Raw genomic sequence first — 21,718 nt, 5'->3', positions numbered from 1 at the left:
GCTCTGGCATCCTCTGTTTCCTGCCACCGAGCCCTATTATTTACATCTGTTCTTCAGCACTTCTTGCTCCATAAATTGTATACTATTCAATTGTTTGGGCCAACAGAGAATTGATTAAAAAAGACATTACATTGTTCATGATATAAGGCTTGATGCATTGGTGAAGCAGTAGTATTGTCGATGGCTCAACTGTGTAACGGTCCCATTCCCTGTGGCAGCCATTCTCAGACCGTTTTTGCTAGGTAGTTAACGTTAGCTAACGCTAGTAAAATGATATGTGCAATAAAGTCATTTATAAACTGGGTGATTCGAGACCAGAATTCTGATTGGCTGACAGCCACAGACCGTATACCACAGGTATGACAAAACATTTATTTTTACTGTTGTAATTACGTTGGTAACCAGTTTATAATGGCAATAAGGCACCTCGGGGGTTTGTAGTATATGGCCGATATACCACGGCTAAGGGCTGTATCCCGGTACCCCGCGCTGCGCATAAGAACAGTCCTTAACCGTGGTATATTGGCCATATACCACACCTCCTGGTGCCTTAGTACTTAAATTTAGCATGTCTTTTGTGAATGCATTTACATTGAGGTGTAATTCTAATTTGTCTCAGAGATTTTTTATATTGTCCTTGTAACAAATATTGGAGGACATTACCACTTGCATTGCAAAAGCCAATCAAGAAGTTCAGTTTATCCATTGATATATTTCACTCTAATGAAAATTAAAAGAAACACCAAGGAAAACATGATGCGTCGATGCCAATTTATTTCTCATTATGGGTTACATTACTATTGAGTACGTCACACACAAACTGAGTTCTGGTTTGCATCTGTTCTGCAACACTATATTTCCAACACCGCAGTCAGGTCTGTAATACATGGTTGTGGTATATACAATTTATAATTGGACTTCCAAGAAAGCACCAACGAATACGTCCCATCTTGGTCCGTTGAACTTTCCTCCCCAGAATGAATGGTACAATACACACAGAAATAGTTGTTTTATGGCTATTCATCTCTTTCAGTCAAAATAAAGATCTACTCACAATATCTAGTTGATCTATATTGTTTTCAGAGTTACTTAAAAGCGTAACTTTATACAGGAAAAAGACAAAGCGAAGTAAAGCTTCAAGGTAAATACATGTTCTAATGTACAGCAGTTAGTGTTAACTGTTGAAGTGGAAAGAGTACTGAGTTCTACAGGACAGGATCAGTAACCAAGGAGAGTAAGCCAAGACATCATGAAAGACCTTCCCATTCAAAGACAATGCAGTCATTCTAAAGTTTCATGTCATTCAGCAACATAAAAATATCTCCTGTGTGCAATGCAATGGATATCTGCATTATTTTTTACATGTCATGCTCAACCCTAGACCCCATGCACAAAACACAAGGAAAATAAGAAAAAAAAAAGATTTTTTTTAGAGGCGAACATTGTGTTACCATGTTGCATTTATGAATGTGTAAGCCTTCATATTTTAACTTAAAGGGGACACTTGATGCAAAAACGTATTTATGATTAACCGCATTTATAAATAAATGTTTTTTTAAAAGCTGTTTTTAAGCACTTGTAACTCAATGCCAACAGTGATGACTTCCCATGCAGTGACTCAGTGTTCCATCTATGCCTTCAAGATTAAATGAACCACAGAATTAGGAAGTTGACCTCATCTTATAATACATTTGGTAGTTTTACTTGAATACTCATTCAATATTAGTGCTCAGTGCTTTGCCTCAGCAGGATCATACTACCAATGTTTATAGATTAAGACAAATAAATCTGAGAAGAAAAGAGAACTAGATTCTTCAAAAAAAGGTGTTTCATTTAAAAATAATAATTCTGTGCAGGTGTCCAATTCTAAGGATTTAACTCAAGAATGGTCCCAATAGGGCAGCTTTGCTTCAATGTGAATGGGGCTCTAGGATGTGGGACCAGCTGTGATGTTAGTGGAGGATGTTATTGTGAGGCTTAGAGGGAACACTGACTCATTCATTCTTGTCACATGAAGACGTCCACTACATCTTCTCCATGGTCCTCCTCCTCGGTGACTTTGAGTGACAGCACCTCTTCGTTGAGGAACAGGCCACTCAGCCTCTCCTTGCGAGCCTGTCTCTGTTCCTTCAGCTGTCTCTTACGCAGGGCTTTCTGCTGCAGCTTCCTCTGCTTAGAGCGTTTCTTCCAACACAAATAGGACAAGAAGATCAGCAATGTGTGGCAGTGGCACACTAAGCACACTCACAAGAGAACAGACAGCACACCAAGCAGTACAAAACAAAGGCTCAGACTACTGTTCCATGACTCAAATGTAGGGTCATGTTTTTTACTTGAGGCAGGAGATCCATTTTCCATTATATCTGGTCACTTCATCCTACAGTAGGTCACCTACATATTAAGAATATTTCCCTGTTATCATTGTGAAAAACTACTAAACTGTAGGAGTGTGTACATATTAAATAGAAACCCATTTGAATACCTCATGTAGAGTAACGCGCACCACATTGACACCACATGGAAGTGATTGCAATAATTATGCAAGGAGGAATACATACATTGATGTCCCAAAGTATTTGGACAGTGACACATTTGTTTGTTTTGGCTTTGTACTCAGCACCTTGGATTTTAAATGACACAATGACTATGAGGTTAAAGTGTAAACAGTGTCAGCTTTAATTTGAGGATCTTTTCAGAATATGCTTCTAAATACTTCTACATTAATGTAACCTCAGTCATTGTATCATTTCAAAGCCAAAGTGCTGGAGTACAGAGCTAAAACAAACTGTCGAAATACTTTTGAATCTCACTGTATCCTCCCAAGTGAACGTTCGTTCCTTGTGTTTTCACAATGCAGGTCTCCCTCTGCCTTGTCAAAATCCTCCGTTTCAGTGTTGGTTTATTTTTCCACTTGTCTATGCCTTCCATCCGTGGGTTAGTAGCTAGTATGCTAACACAGTTTTTAGCATTTTTAAGCTAACTACTCGACCAGGCAATAAATTACAGGAAGAGGGAAGGAAGATTTCTTCATCTAAATACTCTTTATCTCTTTATTTAAAATCTATTCTAGGAAGATTAAACTTTCCTCTCCTCTGAGCTTCCATGTCGAGGGAGATACCTACTTCCATCTGTTTATTTAAAGCTCAGGTGCATCCTGTTTCCAAAGATCATCCTTCAAGGCACTGTATGTTGTTGATTTCAGTCAAATTGCAATTTCAATTTTAGTAGCCGTTTAATCTGTAGGTATGGAAAACTTGAGGAGCTATTCAAAAGCCATGGTGAACTTCAACAGTCAGAGTGAAGCCCTGCCTTACCTTGGAGTCCCGGATGCGCTCAGCTGCACTGGACAGGTTCCCGTCGCTGTGGGCACGGCTGATGTTAGCTGTGCTGCAGTTGGACGTGGAGTTGCCGGTGGAGCCTGTGGATCCGGTGGAGCTGCTGGCACTGCTGACCAAGCTAGCATTACTGCTGCTCACCCCACTCACCCCACTAGTGCTAGCACTGCTGTGGCCACTCCTCTTCCAGCTGTCTCGTGTGCTGCTGGGGCGCTGCCGCGGACTGTGCTCCCGGATATAGTTCCTCACCTGGAGGATAGGAATGTTAAAGCTTCAGGTTCAACAAACATCTGAAAAGTTGACTATTTCTTTAGATGTGAGTACACTGCACAGCGTTTTCTTTATTTTTAAAGTGTGTACCACGTGTGCTATTCACTCGCCTGTTTCAGTTTCTCATCCGTTAGGCAGTTGAGCTCAATGATGAACTCGCTGTCTGTGGGGGATATCTGTGCACACGGGTCAATGATCTTGATGATGTCCAACTGCTCTCGTAGCCCCATCTCTGTGCTGACCTTTCTGCTTAGATATTCAATATATTCCACCTGACAGAGAGACAAAGCCTATAACATCTGCAACCACTGCTTTACAATTCCTGACATTGTGAATTTGAGAGCTGGTCTCCATACCTGTTCATCATTGGTCATAGCACTCCAAGGGAGCTCATCCAGATTTCTATGTGGTTTGGTCTTTCTCTTGGAGGAGAGGCATGGGGAGCTGGGAACACTGGGTATGATGTCAGAGAATACATCACTTCCACTGGTTATGTCACTTCCAGGCAACTGTGGATAAACAAAAAACATTAACCCAAACGGAACAACTACAAACATAACTTGACAAAAATATTTGTGTTATCACATTGGGGGGCACATACCTGCCACTCAAATTCGCTGTCCGACCAGTCCCAGTAAGTGCTGATAGAGGAAGACACGTCGCTGCAGACGCTGCCCTCCGGGAACAGGTCAAAGGAGGTGAACTCCTGGTCATCCAAAAGGGAGTAGCAGTCCTCCTGGTCTCCCACAGAAACGGAGGAGAACAGCTCCTCACTGCATTCGGAGCTGGCCACACTGGTTCCACAAGAAGTCAGGTTCCATCTGAAAACAGTCAACAAAAGCAACATTTTGGTGTGGTTAGTTTAGCCTGTTCCACTACAGTCTTGCATTAAAAAGTGGAATGCAAGTCAAAAACAGGTAGCTAGCCATCAGCCTTACCTGTTACTATGTAAGCGGCGCAGTTGGTCTGTCCGGTGACAAGAGGATAACTGACAGCCAAAGTCACTGACATCCAATGTGCCCGTCTCACTGATGTTCCCTCGCTGAGACAGCAGCCGTGGAAAGGGCTCCTCTGGAGAGAGGAACTTTTCATAAAGAGCTTCAGACATTTTGGTTTTCTCCACCTGAGAAAAACAGTGGGAAATAAGTATAATTAGAAAATATTTTATAGGTAGCTAGCTAGCCAGCCAAATGTTAAACAAGGCTCTTCCCACTTGGATAATTAAACAGATTAGCTACCTACACTACATGACCAAAACTATGTGGACACCTGCTGTTCAAACATAACAATCCAAAATCACGGACCTTGATATGGAGTGGGTCCCCCCCTTGCTGTTATAACAGCTTTCACTCTTTTGGGAAGGCTTTCCACTAGATGTTGGAACATTGCTGTGGAGACTTGCTTCCCCAAGCTTTAGTATGCTGTAGCATTAGGATTTCCCTTCAAAGGAACAAAAGGGCCAAGCCCAAAGCATGAAAAACAGCCTAAGACTCATCATTCCTCCTCCACAAAACTTTACAGCTGGCACTATGCATTGGGGCAGGTAGCGTTCTCCTGGCATTCGACCAAACCCAAATCCGTCGTTCTGCCAGATAGTGAAGTGTGATTCCTCATTCCAGAGAACACGTTTCCACTGCTCCAGAGTCCCTTAGCGGTGAGTTTACACCACTCCAGCCGACACCTGCCATTGCTCATGGTGATCTTAGCCTTGTGTGCTGGTGCTCGGCCATGGAAACCCATTTCATGAAGCTCCCAATGAACTGTTATTGTGCTGACGTTGCTTCCCAAGGCCGTTTGGAAATCAGCGATTTTTACTCGCTACAAGCTTCAGCGGTCCCGTTCTGTGAGCTTGTGTGACCTACCACTTCTCTGATGAGCCGTTGTTGCTCCTAGAGGTTGCCACTTCACAATAACAGCACTTACAGTTGAAGGGGCAGCAATTTGACAAACTGACTTGTTGGAAACGTGTCACGTTCTTCTACATTTTACTGCCAATGTTTGTCTATAGAGATTGCATGCCTCGACTTTATACACCTGTCAGCAACGGGTGTGGCTGAAATTGCCGAATCCACTCATTTGAAGCGGTAGCCACATTATTTTATACATAGTGTATCTGAAATTGGCTGGCAAGACAAATTAACTGGCAGCGTAGCGACTAGCGGTCTGTTAACAAAACATTGCTAACACCGGCTAACTACCTAATTAGCTAGCGTCCCCAGCAAGCTTCCGAGTTGGTTAGTCAGTTAACTAACAAGGTACAGTAGATGGCTAACCTGTCCATTTCAAATGCTAACATGTTACATGCTAATGATCTAGCTAGCTAGTTATTTTGGGACAAAAATACATCATTTTGAAGGCAAACAACGAGGCCTCGTTAGCTAAATCCTCCGCGAAATCGAGAAGGCAGAGAGTTAACGTTAACTGTCTTGTTCGAGATAATAATCCACTCGCTAATAATATGCCCAACATTATTTGCCACAGAAGACCTTGCCTGTTCGAAAGAAGTTGACCAAACAACAAACCTGCAGTTCAGAGAAAAACAGTTATTTCCTCCTCCATTTGCAAACACTACGCAACTCCGCAATCACACACGTCAATTCGACGCTTTGAAAACGACTGCGCCCCCTTGCAAGTGAAAATAGGAAGTAGATGGCATGTCATGGAAAAGACTAACGTTACTATAAGGACAGATAGAACACCGAACGTATAAATCTGAATCATCCACTTAGCGTTTCCAGAGGAAGCAGAGACGTCGGCAGTGGGAGAAGATGAAACGACATTCTGAAAATGTTCTCATCGATTAAACATTTGATCTCAATACAATTTTCTGTTCTCCAAACTGGAAAACTATTACGAACAGAGTGGACTAAGTTTTGTAGACTTTACCCTTTGCCAAAATACGTTGTTTAGGAGTGCAAAGGCTAATTGCGTTATTTCGCACAGAGTAGGCGTGTCCTAACGGAAATATGCAATTAAATGCTGATCCATACTTAATGAGAGACTGAGTTGGACCCCTTTGACTAATACAAATACAAGGCAATTAACCCACTGTTCCTAGGCCGTCATTGAAAATAAGAATTTGTTCTAAACTGACTTGCCTAGTTAAATAAAGGTAAAATAAATATATATATTTGCTATAAATCTGGCTGTGTGGAGAAGCGCAGCTATAGTGAGTGACAATTTACCGGTTTGGTTAGCTCTTAAATTAAGTTTGAGTATATTAGCAATAAAATGTGTTCTATATAGCTGTGAACATTCTACAAGGAAGACCCACTTAATCAATTAAACTGAACAAAAATATAAACACAACATTTTCAAAGATTTTACTATGTTACAGAATTGAAATAAATAAATTAGGCCCTAATCTATAGGATTTCTCATGACTGTGAATAAAGATATGCATCTTTTGGTCACAGATACCTCTAAAAAAAAAAGTAGGGGCGTGGATCAGAAAACCAGTCACTAAGTATCTGGTGTGACCTCAATTTATCTCATTCAGCGCAACACATCTCCTTCGCAGAGTTGATCATGCTGTTGATTGTGGCCTGTGGAATGTTGTCCCACTGTTCTTCAATGGTTGTGCAAAGTTTCTGGATATTGGCGGGAACTGGAACACGTTGTTGATCCAGAGCATCGCCAATATGATCAATGGGTGACATGTCTGGTGAGTATGCAGGCCATGGAAGAACTGGGACATTTTCAGCTTCCAGGAATTGTGTACAGATCCTTGCGACATGGGACCATATGGGAATTCTGCAAGCTCCAGCGATGCCTCACGCTTACAGATGTCGGAAAAGGATAAAATGCACGTGTGCTTATCCGAGTAGTGATTGACAAATCCTGGACATAGCACAGAACCATCCTTGCTTCTGATCAACGGAGAGACTTATGGTTAGCTAGTTAGCTTCAAAGGCCAGGGTAATTAGAAAATTTGAGAATTTAAAAAATAACGTAGCTAACGTTAGCTAAGTAATTTTCAAAATGCTAAACAAGAATACACACGAGAAAAATACTATCAATTATTTACACGAGAAACTAAAAAGGCTATAATTTCTACTTGCTAGGTTACTTGTTACTTGTCAATGAGTTTGCCTGGAGAAATGTGGAGTTTGTTCCCACCCTGCACATTGAGTGATTACTTCAAAGCTAGAGAAAGGATGTGTAGTTCTGTATGATAGCCACATTAGCTGCTAATTAGCATTTAATTTGAGGAGGGGGGGGGGGGGGGGGGGGGTGATTACAGGTGAATATATTGATAAAATTGACATTGTCTGAGAGAGATTTGGGTAGTTATCAAAACGTCACACCAGGGTAAGCCTACATAGAGCACTGAGTGGAGCACTTCTAAAATTCCCTATGGAAAAATGAATGGTCGAAAAACAATTGGAACCATTTACTGGTTTTATTTGGTATTATGACTCATACTGTGGTACTCAACAGTATCCAGCTGCAGCCCCGCAGCTGTAGTATTGTGCAGTTGTCACAGCGGTGGCAAAAGTCTTCCACATCCCTCGTGCTGCCCCCAGTAAAAGCCCTGACGGAGGTTTTTGTGACCCCAAAGTGTCCAGTCCCCACCCCCCCATGAGTATTCTGGAGCACAGCCTCCCGCAATGCTTTTGGGACCACCACCAGCCACCTCTCCTCTTCCGTAGCTGACTCCTTCCATGCCCGCTGTAGCACGCCATCAGCCAGCCGCAGTTGCTCAAACTTTGACCACAACCCTTTGGTCGCGAGTGAGAGCGCTGTCACCTCTTCCCATGGTGGCCTCACCTGCGCCTCTACCCACTGTAGCACTGGCTGTAGGTTTGTGTCCCGTCCCTGCTGCTGCCCCCATTCAGCCACGTCTGCAGCTCACAGCAGACAGGCCCACTCGCCCGACACACTGTGGTACAGACCTCCTCCTCTGCACACAGCTCTCTCTCCCGTCCCTCTCTCCGCTCACAGTGGCGGCAGCCGTCTGCAGTACAGGGCCGACGGAACATGGCGTTGGAGTGGCGTGCCCCTGCCCTGTGCACCACTGTGAAGTCATACGGCTGAAGCTCCTCCAACCAACGTGCCACCTGCCCCTCTGGCTCTCTGAAAGACATGAGCCACTGGAGAGCAGAGTGGTCAGTCCGTACAGTAAAGGGCAGGCCACCCAGGTAGTACTTGAAGTGTTTGACGGAAGCCACAACAGCCAAGAGCTCCCGCCGGGTGACACAGTAGCGGCGCTCATGTTTGTCAAATGTTTTGCTGAAGTACGCCACCACTCTCTCCCCCTCTGGCCCCACCTGGGCCAGCACCCCACCTATGCCCACATTGCTCACGTCTGTGTCCAGGATAAAGGGCAAGGTGAGGTCAGGGGGGGCGAGCACGGGGGCCTCGATCAGTGCACGTTTGAGGGTGTTGAATGCCTCCTCACACTCCACTGTCCAAATGAAAGCCTTGTCCTTCGGCAGCAGGTGGTTCAGGGGAGCAGCGACGCTTGATCCTGGTTACCTCATTCAGCCGCCTGTAGTCCGCACAGAATCTTAGCTTGCCCCCCTTCTTCGGAACCATGATGACTGGCGCCGCCCAGGGGCTGTCTGAGGGCTCGATCAAGTCTGCCTGCTGCATCTCCAACACAGCCTTGTCTGCCGCCTCCTGGCGTGCCAGTGGGATACGGCTGGGACGCATCTTGATGGGTCGAGCATCACCTGTGTCGATCTCATGCTGCACCAGATGAGTCTGACCCACCTCTTCCTCACTCAGCGCAAAGCTGTCTCTGAATTCAAACAGCAACTGCCACAACCGTTCCTGCTGCTCGGGGTCAAGACCAACACAGTTCCTCCCCCATATCTCCCTCACTGCAGACAGTGTCCTCTCCTCTCCCATCTGGGGTAGCTGGGCTGGGGGGGTGCGGCCCGGGCTCACAGAGGGCTGTGTCGTGGAGGTAGCTGGGGGAATGTAACACACAGCCGTAGGTGACAGGGGGTCTGGGGAAAAGTCACACACAGATGTGGGGGGGGGGGGGGGGGGGCAGGCATGAGTCTCTGCTGCTTTAACTGTTGGAGTAAAGGGTTTGTTGGGTTGAGTGAATGTGACATTAGGGGGGGGCCATGGTGACTGCCGGCCCACCCTGGAAGCTCAGTCTGCCCCCATTTAGGTCTAACTGGCAGCCTGTGCTCCTAAGAAAGTCCAACCCCAGTATACAAGGGTCCTGCACAGCCGCCACCCACACAGGATGACGCACAGTCCTGCCCCCTACTGTCAGAGTCATTATTCCCTTCCCTTTCATGGGTGCCAGATCACCTGTGACTGTGCGGAGCTGCACAGTTGTGGGCTTACACTGAGTTCAACCTGGCACAATATCTGGGGTACCAGGGTTACTGTGGACCCAGTGTCCACCAGGGCAGAGTAGGGCACCCCTTCCACAGTGACAGGGACATGACAAAAGTCCCCAACACAGGTCCGGCCCACCACAACAACAGGCTCCATCCGCTTGCCCTCGTCTGCTTCTGGGGGAAATGGAGCCTTGCTTCCCCATCTGTGCTGGTGGGCTCCTCCTGAAGAAGATGGTGGTTGGGATAGAAAGCCAGGGGTCCGCACTACCCGGTCTATGCAGACCCCGAGCCGTTTCCCTGAGCTCTGGGGGACACGGGGCAATTACGGCGCAGATGGCCTGGCTGGCCACAACCCCAGCAGACCCTGGGACCAGGGCGTGTGTTTCGTGCCGCCTGTAGCGACACAGCACGAATGAGTTCTGTCATTTCAGCCACCCATGCAGGCTTTTCCGGCTCCGGGCTGCTCTGCCCCCCAGCTCGCACAGAGGGTCTGTCTCCCTGCACCCCCACCAAAGCCCCAGCTGAAGCCCCAGCCCACACCAGCTCCCTCTCCAAAGCCATCTACAAGGCTATCTGCAATGACTCAGGATGAGCCAGCTGGGTCTGTATGCGCAGCTCCGTAGGAGAGAGCGCCTGTATGAACTGGTCCCGTGCTAGCTCGCTCTGCGCGGAGGGGGGCATGTGAGCATATGCCCGCCGAGAGAGGCTCTCAATGTCATTAGCTAGCACCCGTAGAGGCTCTCCAGGATGCCTGCGTCTATTACTCAGTTCGGAGCGCAGTAGCCCGGGCTGTACACACTGTCCATAGCGCCTCCTCAGTGCTCCCACTAAAGCACTATAATCACGTCTGTCCTCGGGGCTAATCAATATCAAACAGGCCAGAGCTTCATCCGTGAGGCATACAGCCAACTGCAGTGCCCTATCTTCATTCGACCACCCCCTAAAATGAGCTAACAGTTCAAACTGAGCATGAAAAGCTTCCCAATCCGCCTTACCGGAATACTTCGGGGTCTTAACAGACACGGACGCAGCTGGGAACTGGGCGCCGCCATGTTTGTTTACATCCTGAGCCCCAGAATCCTCTTCCCACCGCATCGACGAAACCCCTTCGGTCCGCCCACCAGAATCCGCGCGAAGCACAGTCGACGAAGGACTCATGCCCGCTTCAGCCGCCATTTTTTTTATTTTACCTTTATTTAACTAGGCAAGTCAGTTAAGAACAAATTCTTATTTTCAATGACGGCCTAGGAACAGTGGGTTAACTGCCTGTTCAGGGGCAGAACGACAGATTTGTACCTTGTCAGCTCGGGGATTTGAACTTGCAACCTTTCGGTTACTAGTCCAACGCTCTAACCACTAGGCTACCCTGCCGCCATCACTCTAACGTCCTCCTCAAGCGGCCTCTGGGCTCCGACGCCCTGGCGATCTCCTCAGCCAGATCCTCCGACGTCCATACACACGCACCTCCTTGGCCATAATTGTCCCCTACCTCCACCTTCACTTTCGGATTTCCTCGAAGCATTTTCAACCCCTGTTCTCACCTACGGTAGCTAACCACAGAAGTCAGCTAGCTAGCTGGCTAACTTGTATCAATGTTTTTACTTCTGACACCAATGTAATGACCTGACTAGATCATAAAGGAACAATTGTCCAGACAGAGGGTTGAGTTTACGAATTGACGGTTTATTAACCCAACTTTACACAGGCTACTGTTTGGCCGTAGCCCACGCCAAATAAATGAAAGATACCCCACAAGCCAACCGTGACCTTATCTTGTGAAACGCAGACGTAAGAGAGAGAACAATGGCTAAACTTGGTCTTAACTTCCAATGCTCCATCCCCCTGCCCAACCCCCCTCCACGCCACTCCGCTAACCACCAGGATGCCCGGCATCAGAACATTCCAGGCATCCCCGTGATTGGCAGATAGCAGGTTGATTGGCATGTTGGACCCCGCGAACACTGGTAAGTACAACACAACCCACTAATAGCCTACCACATAACACACCGCTGTCTGTGTGGGTCGCTGAATTATATTGGCGAACGCAGAATTTAATGTGCATCCCGCCACCCACTGTGCAGGATGGAAACAGGATTCCCAAAAAACGGAACAAACTACAACAAAAAATAACTAAAATACTAAAATCAAACTACTTTTCTGTAAAAAGAATAAAACAGAGCTAGCCTGTTACTAAAACCCGCTTGTCACTAAAACCAATAAGCATTTCGCTACACCCGCAATAACATCTGTTAATTAACAAGTGTATGTGACAAATACAATGTGATTTGATTTGGTTTGATTTAAATATGTGAACGTGACCAATATTTGTATATTGTTTTTAAAATTACTGTCACCATCTACTGACCATGATTAACCCCTACCACATACACGTGAACTCCTTTTATTTAGTACATTCCTTACCTCTCACCCTTTCCTCCTTTCCTAGCTTCCTTTCTATTCATATTTTCCTAGCTTCCTTTAATCCTTTCCAAGCTTCCTTTCTTTCCCTACCTCCCTTTCCTCTCCTCCTTCCCTATCTCCCTTTCTTTCACTTTTTTCCTAACTAGGAAAGGAGGAAAATCAAGCGAGTTAGGGAAAAAGGAAAGGAAGCTAGGAAAGGAAGCTAGACAGGAGGAAAATAAAGGGAACTAGGAAAGGAGTGCAGGTATCTAGGGAATAAAACGGAGGAAAGGAAAGGAAGCTAGGAAAGGAAGTCGGGAAGGATTTTTTTTTATAAAGATGTTTTATTGTCACAAACACCAGATATGTGCAGGGAAATGTTTTTTTTTTTTACAGCGTCAGCCATAGTAGCAAATTAGGGTTAAATGCCAAGCTCACTTCGGGTATTCGAACCAGCTGGCCCAATGCTGTAACGCTAGGTTACCTGCTGCCACAGGAAGCTAAGAAGGGAGGAAAGGAAACTAGGAAAGGGAGAGAGGAAAGAAGGAAAGTCATCTAGGAAAGAAAAGGAGGAGTTCACATGTACAGTTTGTGTAAAGGATTAACCACGACCAGTAGATGGCGATAGATAGTATTGGTTTTAGTGACAGGCTAGTGTTAGTCAGAGGCAGGGCTGTAGATGGATGCATCTCGGTTGGGGAAGGTTGGAGGGATTCTGGAGATACAGGAGGGTTTTATTTTGTTAAAAGTTAGTAGGGCTCTTTTTTTATTTACTTAGTAGTACATGATCAGATAGGAGGGTTTAATTCTTGTTTGTATGTTTGTTTGTTTTATTTTATTCTAAATCTGTAAACTATGCTTGACCACACCCTCCAGTACAGTAGGTGGCGACAGAGGCACCTCTAATGGTTGTTTGCAGACCGCCATTAGAAGAAGAAGGCATGTCATGTGATCTACCTTTACAGAAATCGTCTGGGATAAATAAACCGACAAGCTAGTCAGCTCAAACACATCATAATTTGAAAATAAGTTACGCTAATTTAGGTTTGTTCAAGAAGTTTAGTTATATATGAAGTATAATGTCAAGCCATGCCAAAGTCGCGGTTGGTGCATCCAAAGACTCAAGTTTTTTGGTAGGAAGGATACCATCAGAAATTGAAATCATGGCTAAACAGCTGAAGGATTTAGACCAAGAAATGTTTAGAAAAATACTGAAAGGTTTGTTATTAAATTGCATGACATTAACTTTGGTATATTGTAAAATGTATCCGTTTCCTTTTCCATTTCTTGGTATATTGTTAAATTAATTCGTTTCCATTTCTCTCTCTTCCTTTTGTCCACGCACACACACACACACACACACACAGACGTAAACCATTTTGACATCACTTTTCTTGTGTCTATTCCCAGCGGTGGTGAGTGCTATTGAGGGCAAGGACTGCAGAGAAGCAATGAAGGCTATCGCGGAAAATGCTGCCCTCCCTGAAGAACGGTTGAGTTATGTTGTGGCTGGAATGTACAGACTCCTAAAAGAGGCATTGCGTATCCCCACATCATCTTTAAAACAAGAGGTAAAGAACTGGTTATTATGTTTTATTGAAACCATACTCTCATAGACCATGGTTAGGTTGGATTTCTAGATGATGTCTGATTTCATGACTCCTACATAACATCTACAATAAAATATATTTTTACGTCTTCTAGGTCTTCAAAGAAGATCTAAGGGAACTAAGGTAGGCGTCTTCCATGTGTCACCTTCATCACCTCATCTCACAGCTGTGAAGCATCAGTTTATCTTGCATGTATCAAGGAATTGAACAACTGATTACAATAGGCCAGAGATCATCAACTAGATTCAGCCAAGGATGGTCGGGGGCCTAATTACAAATAATTTGAAGACCGCAAATTGTCCGCGTGTAGCCCAAATAGATTTGACCAAAACATAATTTCAACCCTTGCTTGTATTTGTATATGATCAATTGTCTCTATGTGTGGGAGTACCTGGAAACATATTTCCTAAATGAAAATCACTTGAAGCTGAGTTCCTGGTGTTTTTACAGTCTATTATTTGCTCAGAGAACTTAGGGGGCCAAATAAAACCACCTGCGGGCCAAATTCGTCCCACAGGCCGCCAGTTGGGGAACCCTGCAATAGGCAATCCAAGATCTCCATAATTTGTTTATCACAGAAGGAGCTGGCGGTATATTAGATCACACACATTATTACAAAATATCATTGTGTAAATTAACCCCAAAGGTTTTTGTTGTTGTTGTTGCATTTATCGTAATATGAAACACTGACTCTACACTTGGCAGTCTACATTATTCAAAGCAATGATTCATACTGTGCCATCAAAATATTATCTGGAAATGTTTTGAATTGTTTTCAGCTGACATTCCATTCTTTCATTGTAGGATACCTGAGGAATTCATCACAGACTTTGCAAGTGTGGTGTTTGGCAATCGGTATGTTGATTTGTTATGGAGTAACATTAGCCTATATTCCCAAAATTCATTTTGTTGTTATACAGTGCATTCGGTAAGTATTCAGACCCCTTCCCTTTTTCCACATTTTGTTACGTTACAGCCTTATTCTAAAATGGACCGAGTAAAACATTTTGCACATCAATCTAAACACAATACCCCATAATGACAATGCGAAAACAGGTTTATGGACATTTTTGCACATGTATTACAAAAAAAACAGAAGTACCTTATTTACATACAGTACCAGTCAAAAATTTGGACACACCTACTCATTCCAAGGTTTCTTATTTTTACTATTTTCTACATTGTAGAATAATAGTAAAGACATCAAAACTATGAAATAACACATGGAATCATGTAGTAACCAAGAAAGTTTAAACAAATATAAATATATTTGAGATTCTTCAAAGTAGCCATGCTTTGCCTTGACAGCTTTGCACACTCTTGGCATTCTGTCAACCAGCTTCATGAGGTAGTCACCTGGAATGCATTTCAATTAACAGGCGTGCCTTGTTAAAAGTTAATTTGTGAAATTTCTTTCCTTAATGTGTTTGAGCCGATCAGTTGTTGTGACAAGGTAGGGGTAATATACAGAAGATAGCCTTATATGGCAAGAACGGCTCAAATAACCAAAAATAAACGACAGTCCATTACTTTAAGACGTGAAGGTCAGTCAATCCGGAAGATTTCAAGAACTTCGAAAGTTTCGTCAAGTGCAGTCGTAAAAACCATCAAGCACTATGATGAAACTGGCTCTCATGAGGACCGCAACAGGAAAGGAAGACCCAGAGTTACCTCTGCTGCAGAGGATAAGTTCATTAGAGTTAACTGCACCTCAGATTGCAGCCCAAATAAATGCTTCAGAGTTCAAGTAACAGACACTTCTCACATCAACTGTTCAGAGGAGACTGTGTGAATCAGGCCTTCATGGTCGAATTGCTGCAGAGGAACCACTACAAAAGGACAACAATAATAATAATAAGAGACTTGCTTGGGCCAAGGAGCACGAGCAATGGACATGGAGGAGGAGGTGTGGGGCTGCTTTGCTGGTGACACTGTTTGTGATTTATTTTGAATTCAAGGCACAGTTAACCAGCATAGCTACCACAGCATTCTGCAGCGAAATGCCATCCCATCTGGTTTGCGCTTAGTGAAACTATAATTTTGTTTTTGAACAGGACAATGACCCAAAACACACCTCCAGACTGTGTAAGGGCTATTTTACCAAGAAGGAGAGTGATGGAGTGCTACCTCAAATGACCTGGCCTCCACAATCACCCAACCTCAACCCAATTGAGATGGTTTGGGATGAGTTAGACTGCAGAGTGAAGGAAAAGCAGCCAACAAGTGCTCAGCATATGTGGGAACTCCTTCAAGACTGTTGGAAAAGCATTCCTCATGAAGCTGGTTGACAGAATGCCAAGAGTGTGCAAAGCTGTCATCAAGGCAAAGGCGTGGCTACTTTGAATTTAAAAAAAAATTGGTTACTACATGATGTTATTTATATTTCATAGTTTTGATATCTTCACTATTTTACAATGTAGAAAATAGTAAGAATAAAGAAAAACCCTTGAATGAGTAGGTGTGTCAAATTTTGACTGGTACTGTAAGTTTTCAGACCCTTTGCTATGAGACTTGAAGTTAAGCTCAGGTGCATCATGTTTCCATTGATCATCCTTGAAATGTTTCCACAACTTAATTGGAGTCCAACTATATTTAAATTCAATTGATTGGACATGATTTGGAAAGGCACACACCTGTCTATATAAGGTCCCTCAGTTGACAGTGCATGTCAGAGCAAAAACCAAGCCACGAGGTCGAAAGAATTGTCCGTAGCGGTCCGAGACAGGATTGTGTCAAGGCACAGATCTGGGGAAGGGTACCAAAACATTTCTGCAGCATTGGAGGTTCCGAAGAACACAGTGGCCTCCATCATTCTTAAATGGAAGAAGTTTGGAACCACCAAGACCCTTCCTAGAGCTGGCCACTCGGCCAAACTGAGCAATTGTGGGAGAAGGGCCTTGTTCGGGGAGGTGACCAAGAAACCGATGGTCCCTCTGACAGAGCTCCAGAGTTCCTCTGTGGAGATGGGAGAAACTTCCAGAAGGTCAACCATCTCTGCAGCACTCCACCAATCAGGCCTTTATGGTAGAGTGGCCAGACGGAAGCTACTCCTCAGTAAAAGGCACATGTCAGCCCGCTTGGAGTTTTCCAAAAGGCACCTAAAGACTCAGATCATGAGAAAAAATATTCTCTGGTCTGATGAAACCAAGATTGAACTCTTTGTCCTGAATGCCAAGTGTCACGTCTGGAAGAAAGCAGGCACCATCTCTACAGTGAAGCACTGTGTGGCAGCATCATGCTGTGGGGATGTTTGTCAGCGGCAAGGACTGGGAGACTAGTCAGGATCGTGGGAAGATGAACGGAGCAAAGTGCAGTGGTCCAGCCAGAGCCCGGACGTGAACCCGATCAAACATCTCTGGAGAGACCTGAAAATAGCTGTGCAGCGACGCTCCCCATCCAACCAGACAGAGCTTGAGAGGATCTGCAGAGAAGAATGGGAGAAACTCCCCAAATACAGGTGTGCCAATCTTGTAGTGTCATACCCAAGAAGACTCTGCTGTAATAGCTGCCAAAGGTGCTTTTACAAAATACTGAGTAAAGGGTCTTTTTAGACTTATGTAAATGTAATATTTAAGTTTGGTGTTTTTTTTTTATACATTTGCAAAAATGTCTAAAAACCTGTTTTTGCGTTGTCATTATGGGGTATTGTCAGTGGTTTAAAGTACTTAGGTAAAAATACTTGAAAGTACTACTTAAGTAGTTTTTTGGGGGTATAGGTACTTTACTTTACTATTTAAATTTTTGACTACTTTTACTTCACTAAATTCAACAATGTACTTTTTACTCCTTACATTCTCCCTAAGACCCAAAAGTACTTACATTTGTTTAATGCTTAGCAGGACAGGAAAATGGTAAAATTCACGCACTTATTAAGAGAACATCCCTGGCCATCCCTACTGCCTCTGGTCTGGTGGACTCACTAAACACAAATGCTTAATTTGTAAATTATGTAATATATGGATTTCTTTAGATTTTTTTTTTTAGCAATTACATTTACTTTTGAGACATAAGTATATTTAAAACCAAATACTTTTAGACTTTTACTCAAGTTGTATTTTAGTGGGTGACTTTTACTTGAGTAATTTTCTATTAATACAGGATCGGTGGGTCCCCCGCGGGAGGGTTGAGCTAACGTAAGCTAATGTGATTAGCATGAGGTTGTGAGTAACAAGAACATTTCCCAGGACATAGACATATTTGATATTGGCAGAAAGCTTAAATTCTTGTTATTCTAACTGCACTGTCCAATTTACAGTAGCTATTGCAGTGAAAGAATACCATGCTATTGTTTGAGTGTGCACAGTTGTGAACTTGGAAATGTATTAATAAACCAATTAGGCACATTTGGGCAGTCTTGATACAACATTTTGAACAGAAATGCAATGGTTCATTGGATCGATCTCAAACTTTGCACATGCACTGCTGCCATCTAGTGGCCAAAATCTAAATTGTGCCTGGGCTGGCATAATACATTATGGCATTTCTCTTGCATTTCAAAGATGATGGTACAAAAAAAACATTTTTTTTTTCATTGTGTTATCTTTCACCAGATCTAATGTGGTGTTCTCCTACATTTAATTTAACATTTTCACAAACTTCAAAGTGTTTCTTTTCAAATGGTATCAAGAATATGCATATCCTTGCTTCAGGTCCTGAGCTACAGGCAGTTAGATTTGGGTGTGTCATTTTAGGAGAAAATTGAAAAAAAGGGGCGGATCCTTAAGAGGTATCTTTACTTTTACTCAAGTATGACTATTGGGTACTTTTTCCACCACTGGGTATTGTGTGTAGATTGTTAAGGGGGGAAAAAACTATCAAATTAATTTCTTAAGGCTGTAATGTAACAAAGTTTGGAAAAAATCAAGGGGTCTGTTTACTTTCCGAATGCACAAAATGGCAAACTTAATGAAAAGGTTTGTCTTTCCTAAACTAAAATCCAGTTTTCCAACACTTAAGTGGTGGGTCCATTGTGCACAGAGACCCCTGTGGTGCTCACTCTGTGATTGTGGATCAGCTTTCTCTGTTTTTTCCCCCCCAGACGAACAGCACTGGAGGCAGTGGCTACACAGCAGGGGCCTCGATTACCCTCCCTGAAGGATTTTAGATGGAGAGTGGATGTGGCCATATCAACAAGGTACACTATACTTTGTTCACTATCACATAAGAGGGTCAACTTTTTGAAGGAGAAATAGAACAGAGAATTAAACTGAGATAATATTGTGAGAACTGAAAATGTGCATGAAATGCATGCAGTGTTATCGTTATATAGTAGTACAATAAATGTTTTGATAAATAGTAAACACATTTCATTGTGTAGTGAGAATTTAAAAAGCAAACAGAATTGCTTAGAAGGCTCTGATTAATAATACATGCATCATATTGTCTGTTATTTTCTTGGAAGCTCCCTAGCTCGTGCCTTGCAGCCCTCCATTTTAATGCAGATGAAGCTCTCAGATGGAAAGGCCCATCGCTTTGAGGTAAAAACACTAACAACTTGCTGGTTATGGCTTTGATATGCACGTATCCTCACTGGCTTACTAGGATGAGGGTTGATTTAAGTTTGTCTAATACATGTAAAGATATGCGTAATTATTCAGCCTGTAAATATGTTGGCCTATCACAGTTGCAAGTAGTTTACTATGTAACCGTGTGTCCCTGCTTTATACAACTGTGTACAACATGGTTTAGACTAGAATATGGGCTACATCTGTTTTAGACTATCAACATCTTATGGTGAAGGATTATGGGAACTGTCTGGCATGTCCAACACTTCCCTCAAACATAAATATTGTACTGTGTTCAAACAAGTAATCAGACATTGCATTTATTCCATAGTCCATTTGTATGACAGAGCTTGATATCAGCATTCATAGTGTTAATAATAGTGTTATTTCCTTCAATACAATTGGGTCATTTTAAAGGTAGACTCAGCAATATGACCTAGATCCAGAAAGAGAACAGCATAGTGGGTCAATTTCCGCAACAACTAAAGACGTTGAAGCACGAGGCTCATCTTCTCCGCTGTTTTGGTTCCGTGGCTCCCACGTTGTAAATGAGTGAAGCGAACCCGGTATGCTGCTCATGGCAATGTCATACTACCAGTCTACCTTTTGAAATATGTCTGGGGTTTTTCTCTCTAGGTGCCTGTTTCCAAGTTTAAATATGTCTGGGGTTTTTCTCTCTAGGTGCCTGTTTCCAAGTTTAAATATGTCTGGGGTTTTTCTCTCTAGGTGCCTGTTTCCAAGTTTCAATATGTCTGGGGTTTTTCTCTCTAGGTGCCTGTTTCCAAGTTGAAATATGTCTGGGGTTTTTCTCTCTAGGTGCCTGTTTCCAAGTTTCAATATGTCTGGGGTTTTTCTCTCTAGGTGCCTGTTTCCAAGTTTCAATATGTCTGGGGTTTTTCTCTCTAGGTGCCTGTTTCCAAGTTTCAATATGTCTGGGGTTTTTCTCTCTAGGTGCCTGTTTCCAAGTTGAAATATGTCTGGGGTTTTTCTCTCTAGGTGCCTGTTTCCAAGTTGAAATATGTCTGGGGTTTTTCTCTCTAGGTGCCTGTTTCCAAGTTTAAATATGTCTGGGGTTTTTCTCTCTAGGTGTCTGTTTCCAAGTTTAAATATGTCTGGGGTTTTTCTCTCTAGGTGTCTGTTTCCAAGTTTAAATATGTCTGGGGTTTTTCTCTCTAGGTGCCTGTTTCCAAGTTTCAATATGTCTGGGGTTTTTCTCTCTAGGTGCCTGTTTCCAAGTTTAAATATGTCTGGGGTTTTTCTCTCTAGGTGTCTGTTTCCAAGTTTAAATATGTCTGGGGTTTTTCTCTCTAGGTGCCTGTTTCCAAGTTTAAATATGTCTGGGGTTTTTCTCTCTAGGTGCCTGTTTCCAAGTTGAAATATGTCTGGGGTTTTTCTCTCTAGGTGTCTGTTTCCAAGTTTCAATATGTCTGGGGTTTTTCTCTCTAGGTGCCTGTTTCCAAGTTTCAATATGTCTGGGGTTTTTCTCTCTAGGTGCCTGTTTCCAAGTTTAAATATGTCTGGGGTTTTTCTCTCTAGGTGTCTGTTTCCAAGTTTAAATATGTCTGGGGTTTTTCTCTCTAGGTGCCTGTTTCCAAGTTTAAATATGTCTGGGGTTTTTCTCTCTAGGTGCCTGTTTCCAAGTTTCAAGAACTCCGATACAACGTTGCGCTTATTCTTAAAGAGATGAACGATCTGGAGAAGAGAAGCGTTTTGAAGATTCAAGATTAACCGTCCATGTCAGTAAGGTTATTAGAAGACCAGTAAGTGGTTTCATCAGGCAGGGTTTTTGCCCTAAAATGGATTTATATCATTTTGGCATGTCATACTGTAGATATTAAATATTGTCAATTGTACTAAAATGGGTGTTGTGTTTTAAATATCAGATATTTTTTATTAGCGCTTGACTTAATAACGGTGTTAACAGTAAATGTATTGTTTGTGTTTATAACCATGTGGTTATTTAAAGTACAATTCAAAGTAAAGTTGACCTAGAATTGCTAAGGTGACATGGGGGAAAGATATGGGTCAGCCACAGGATTTAGGCTCAACCTCATCCAGGTCTAGACTGACTGGGTTACACTGATGGCCCACTTTCAGAGTCACTGTAAAAGAAGTTTGAACTGTCCCTGGCTGTCTGAAAATGGGATTGAGTTCATTTGCAAGCTCAGACGACCTACCCGTGTGGAGGAATTTGGGTAACCGTGTAACCCACAAACTGTCTTTAGTCCTTGAATGAATAAAAACACATTTTCCATGTAATACTGCCTCTAGCACAGTGCCTAATTAATGTGTCACAT

At 43.3% G+C, this 21,718-nt stretch overlaps 2 protein-coding genes across 7 annotated transcripts; one reads left to right on the top strand and one right to left on the bottom strand.

Annotated features, from left to right (window-relative positions):
* Nucleotides 1-757: 757 nt before the first annotated feature.
* LOC129827613 (protein FAM199X-like) lies at nucleotides 758-10,983 on the bottom strand. 2 transcript variants are annotated; one of them, XM_055888602.1, is made up of 7 exons: nucleotides 10,903-10,983; nucleotides 4,544-4,728; nucleotides 4,207-4,426; nucleotides 3,962-4,114; nucleotides 3,716-3,877; nucleotides 3,315-3,584; nucleotides 758-2,184 (listed from the first exon to the last, which is right to left on the bottom strand). In XM_055888602.1, the coding sequence occupies exons 1-7, from the start codon at nucleotides 10,957-10,959 to the stop codon at nucleotides 2,008-2,010; spliced, it is 1,224 nt and encodes a 407-aa protein (XP_055744577.1). In that variant the 5' UTR covers nucleotides 10,960-10,983; the 3' UTR covers nucleotides 758-2,007. The 2 variants fall into 2 exon arrangements, with proteins under 2 accessions (XP_055744577.1, XP_055744578.1); XM_055888603.1 differs by lacking the exon at nucleotides 10,903-10,983 and adding an exon at nucleotides 6,128-6,429.
* Nucleotides 10,984-13,216: 2,233 nt separating this feature from the next.
* Nucleotides 13,217-21,680, top strand: commd5 (COMM domain containing 5). 5 transcript variants are annotated; one of them, XM_055888607.1, is made up of 7 exons: nucleotides 13,217-13,525; nucleotides 13,718-13,878; nucleotides 14,012-14,040; nucleotides 14,722-14,772; nucleotides 18,956-19,051; nucleotides 19,319-19,394; nucleotides 20,823-21,033. In XM_055888607.1, exons 1-7 carry the CDS (start codon nucleotides 13,387-13,389, stop codon nucleotides 20,865-20,867), a joined length of 597 nt encoding a protein of 198 aa, XP_055744582.1. In that variant the 5' UTR covers nucleotides 13,217-13,386; the 3' UTR covers nucleotides 20,868-21,033. The 5 variants fall into 5 exon arrangements, with proteins under 5 accessions (XP_055744582.1, XP_055744581.1, XP_055744583.1 ...); XM_055888606.1 differs by lacking the exon at nucleotides 20,823-21,033 and adding an exon at nucleotides 20,508-20,812; XM_055888608.1 differs by lacking the exon at nucleotides 20,823-21,033 and adding an exon at nucleotides 20,148-20,479.
* Nucleotides 21,681-21,718: the final 38 nt, after the last annotated feature.

Source organism: Salvelinus fontinalis, chromosome 29, assembly GCF_029448725.1.
Source record: "Salvelinus fontinalis isolate EN_2023a chromosome 29, ASM2944872v1, whole genome shotgun sequence".
Lineage (NCBI taxonomy): Eukaryota > Metazoa > Chordata > Actinopteri > Salmoniformes > Salmonidae > Salvelinus > Salvelinus fontinalis.
The sequence above is the reverse complement of the archived record's forward strand: the minus strand, read 5'-3'. Positions and strand labels throughout refer to the sequence as shown.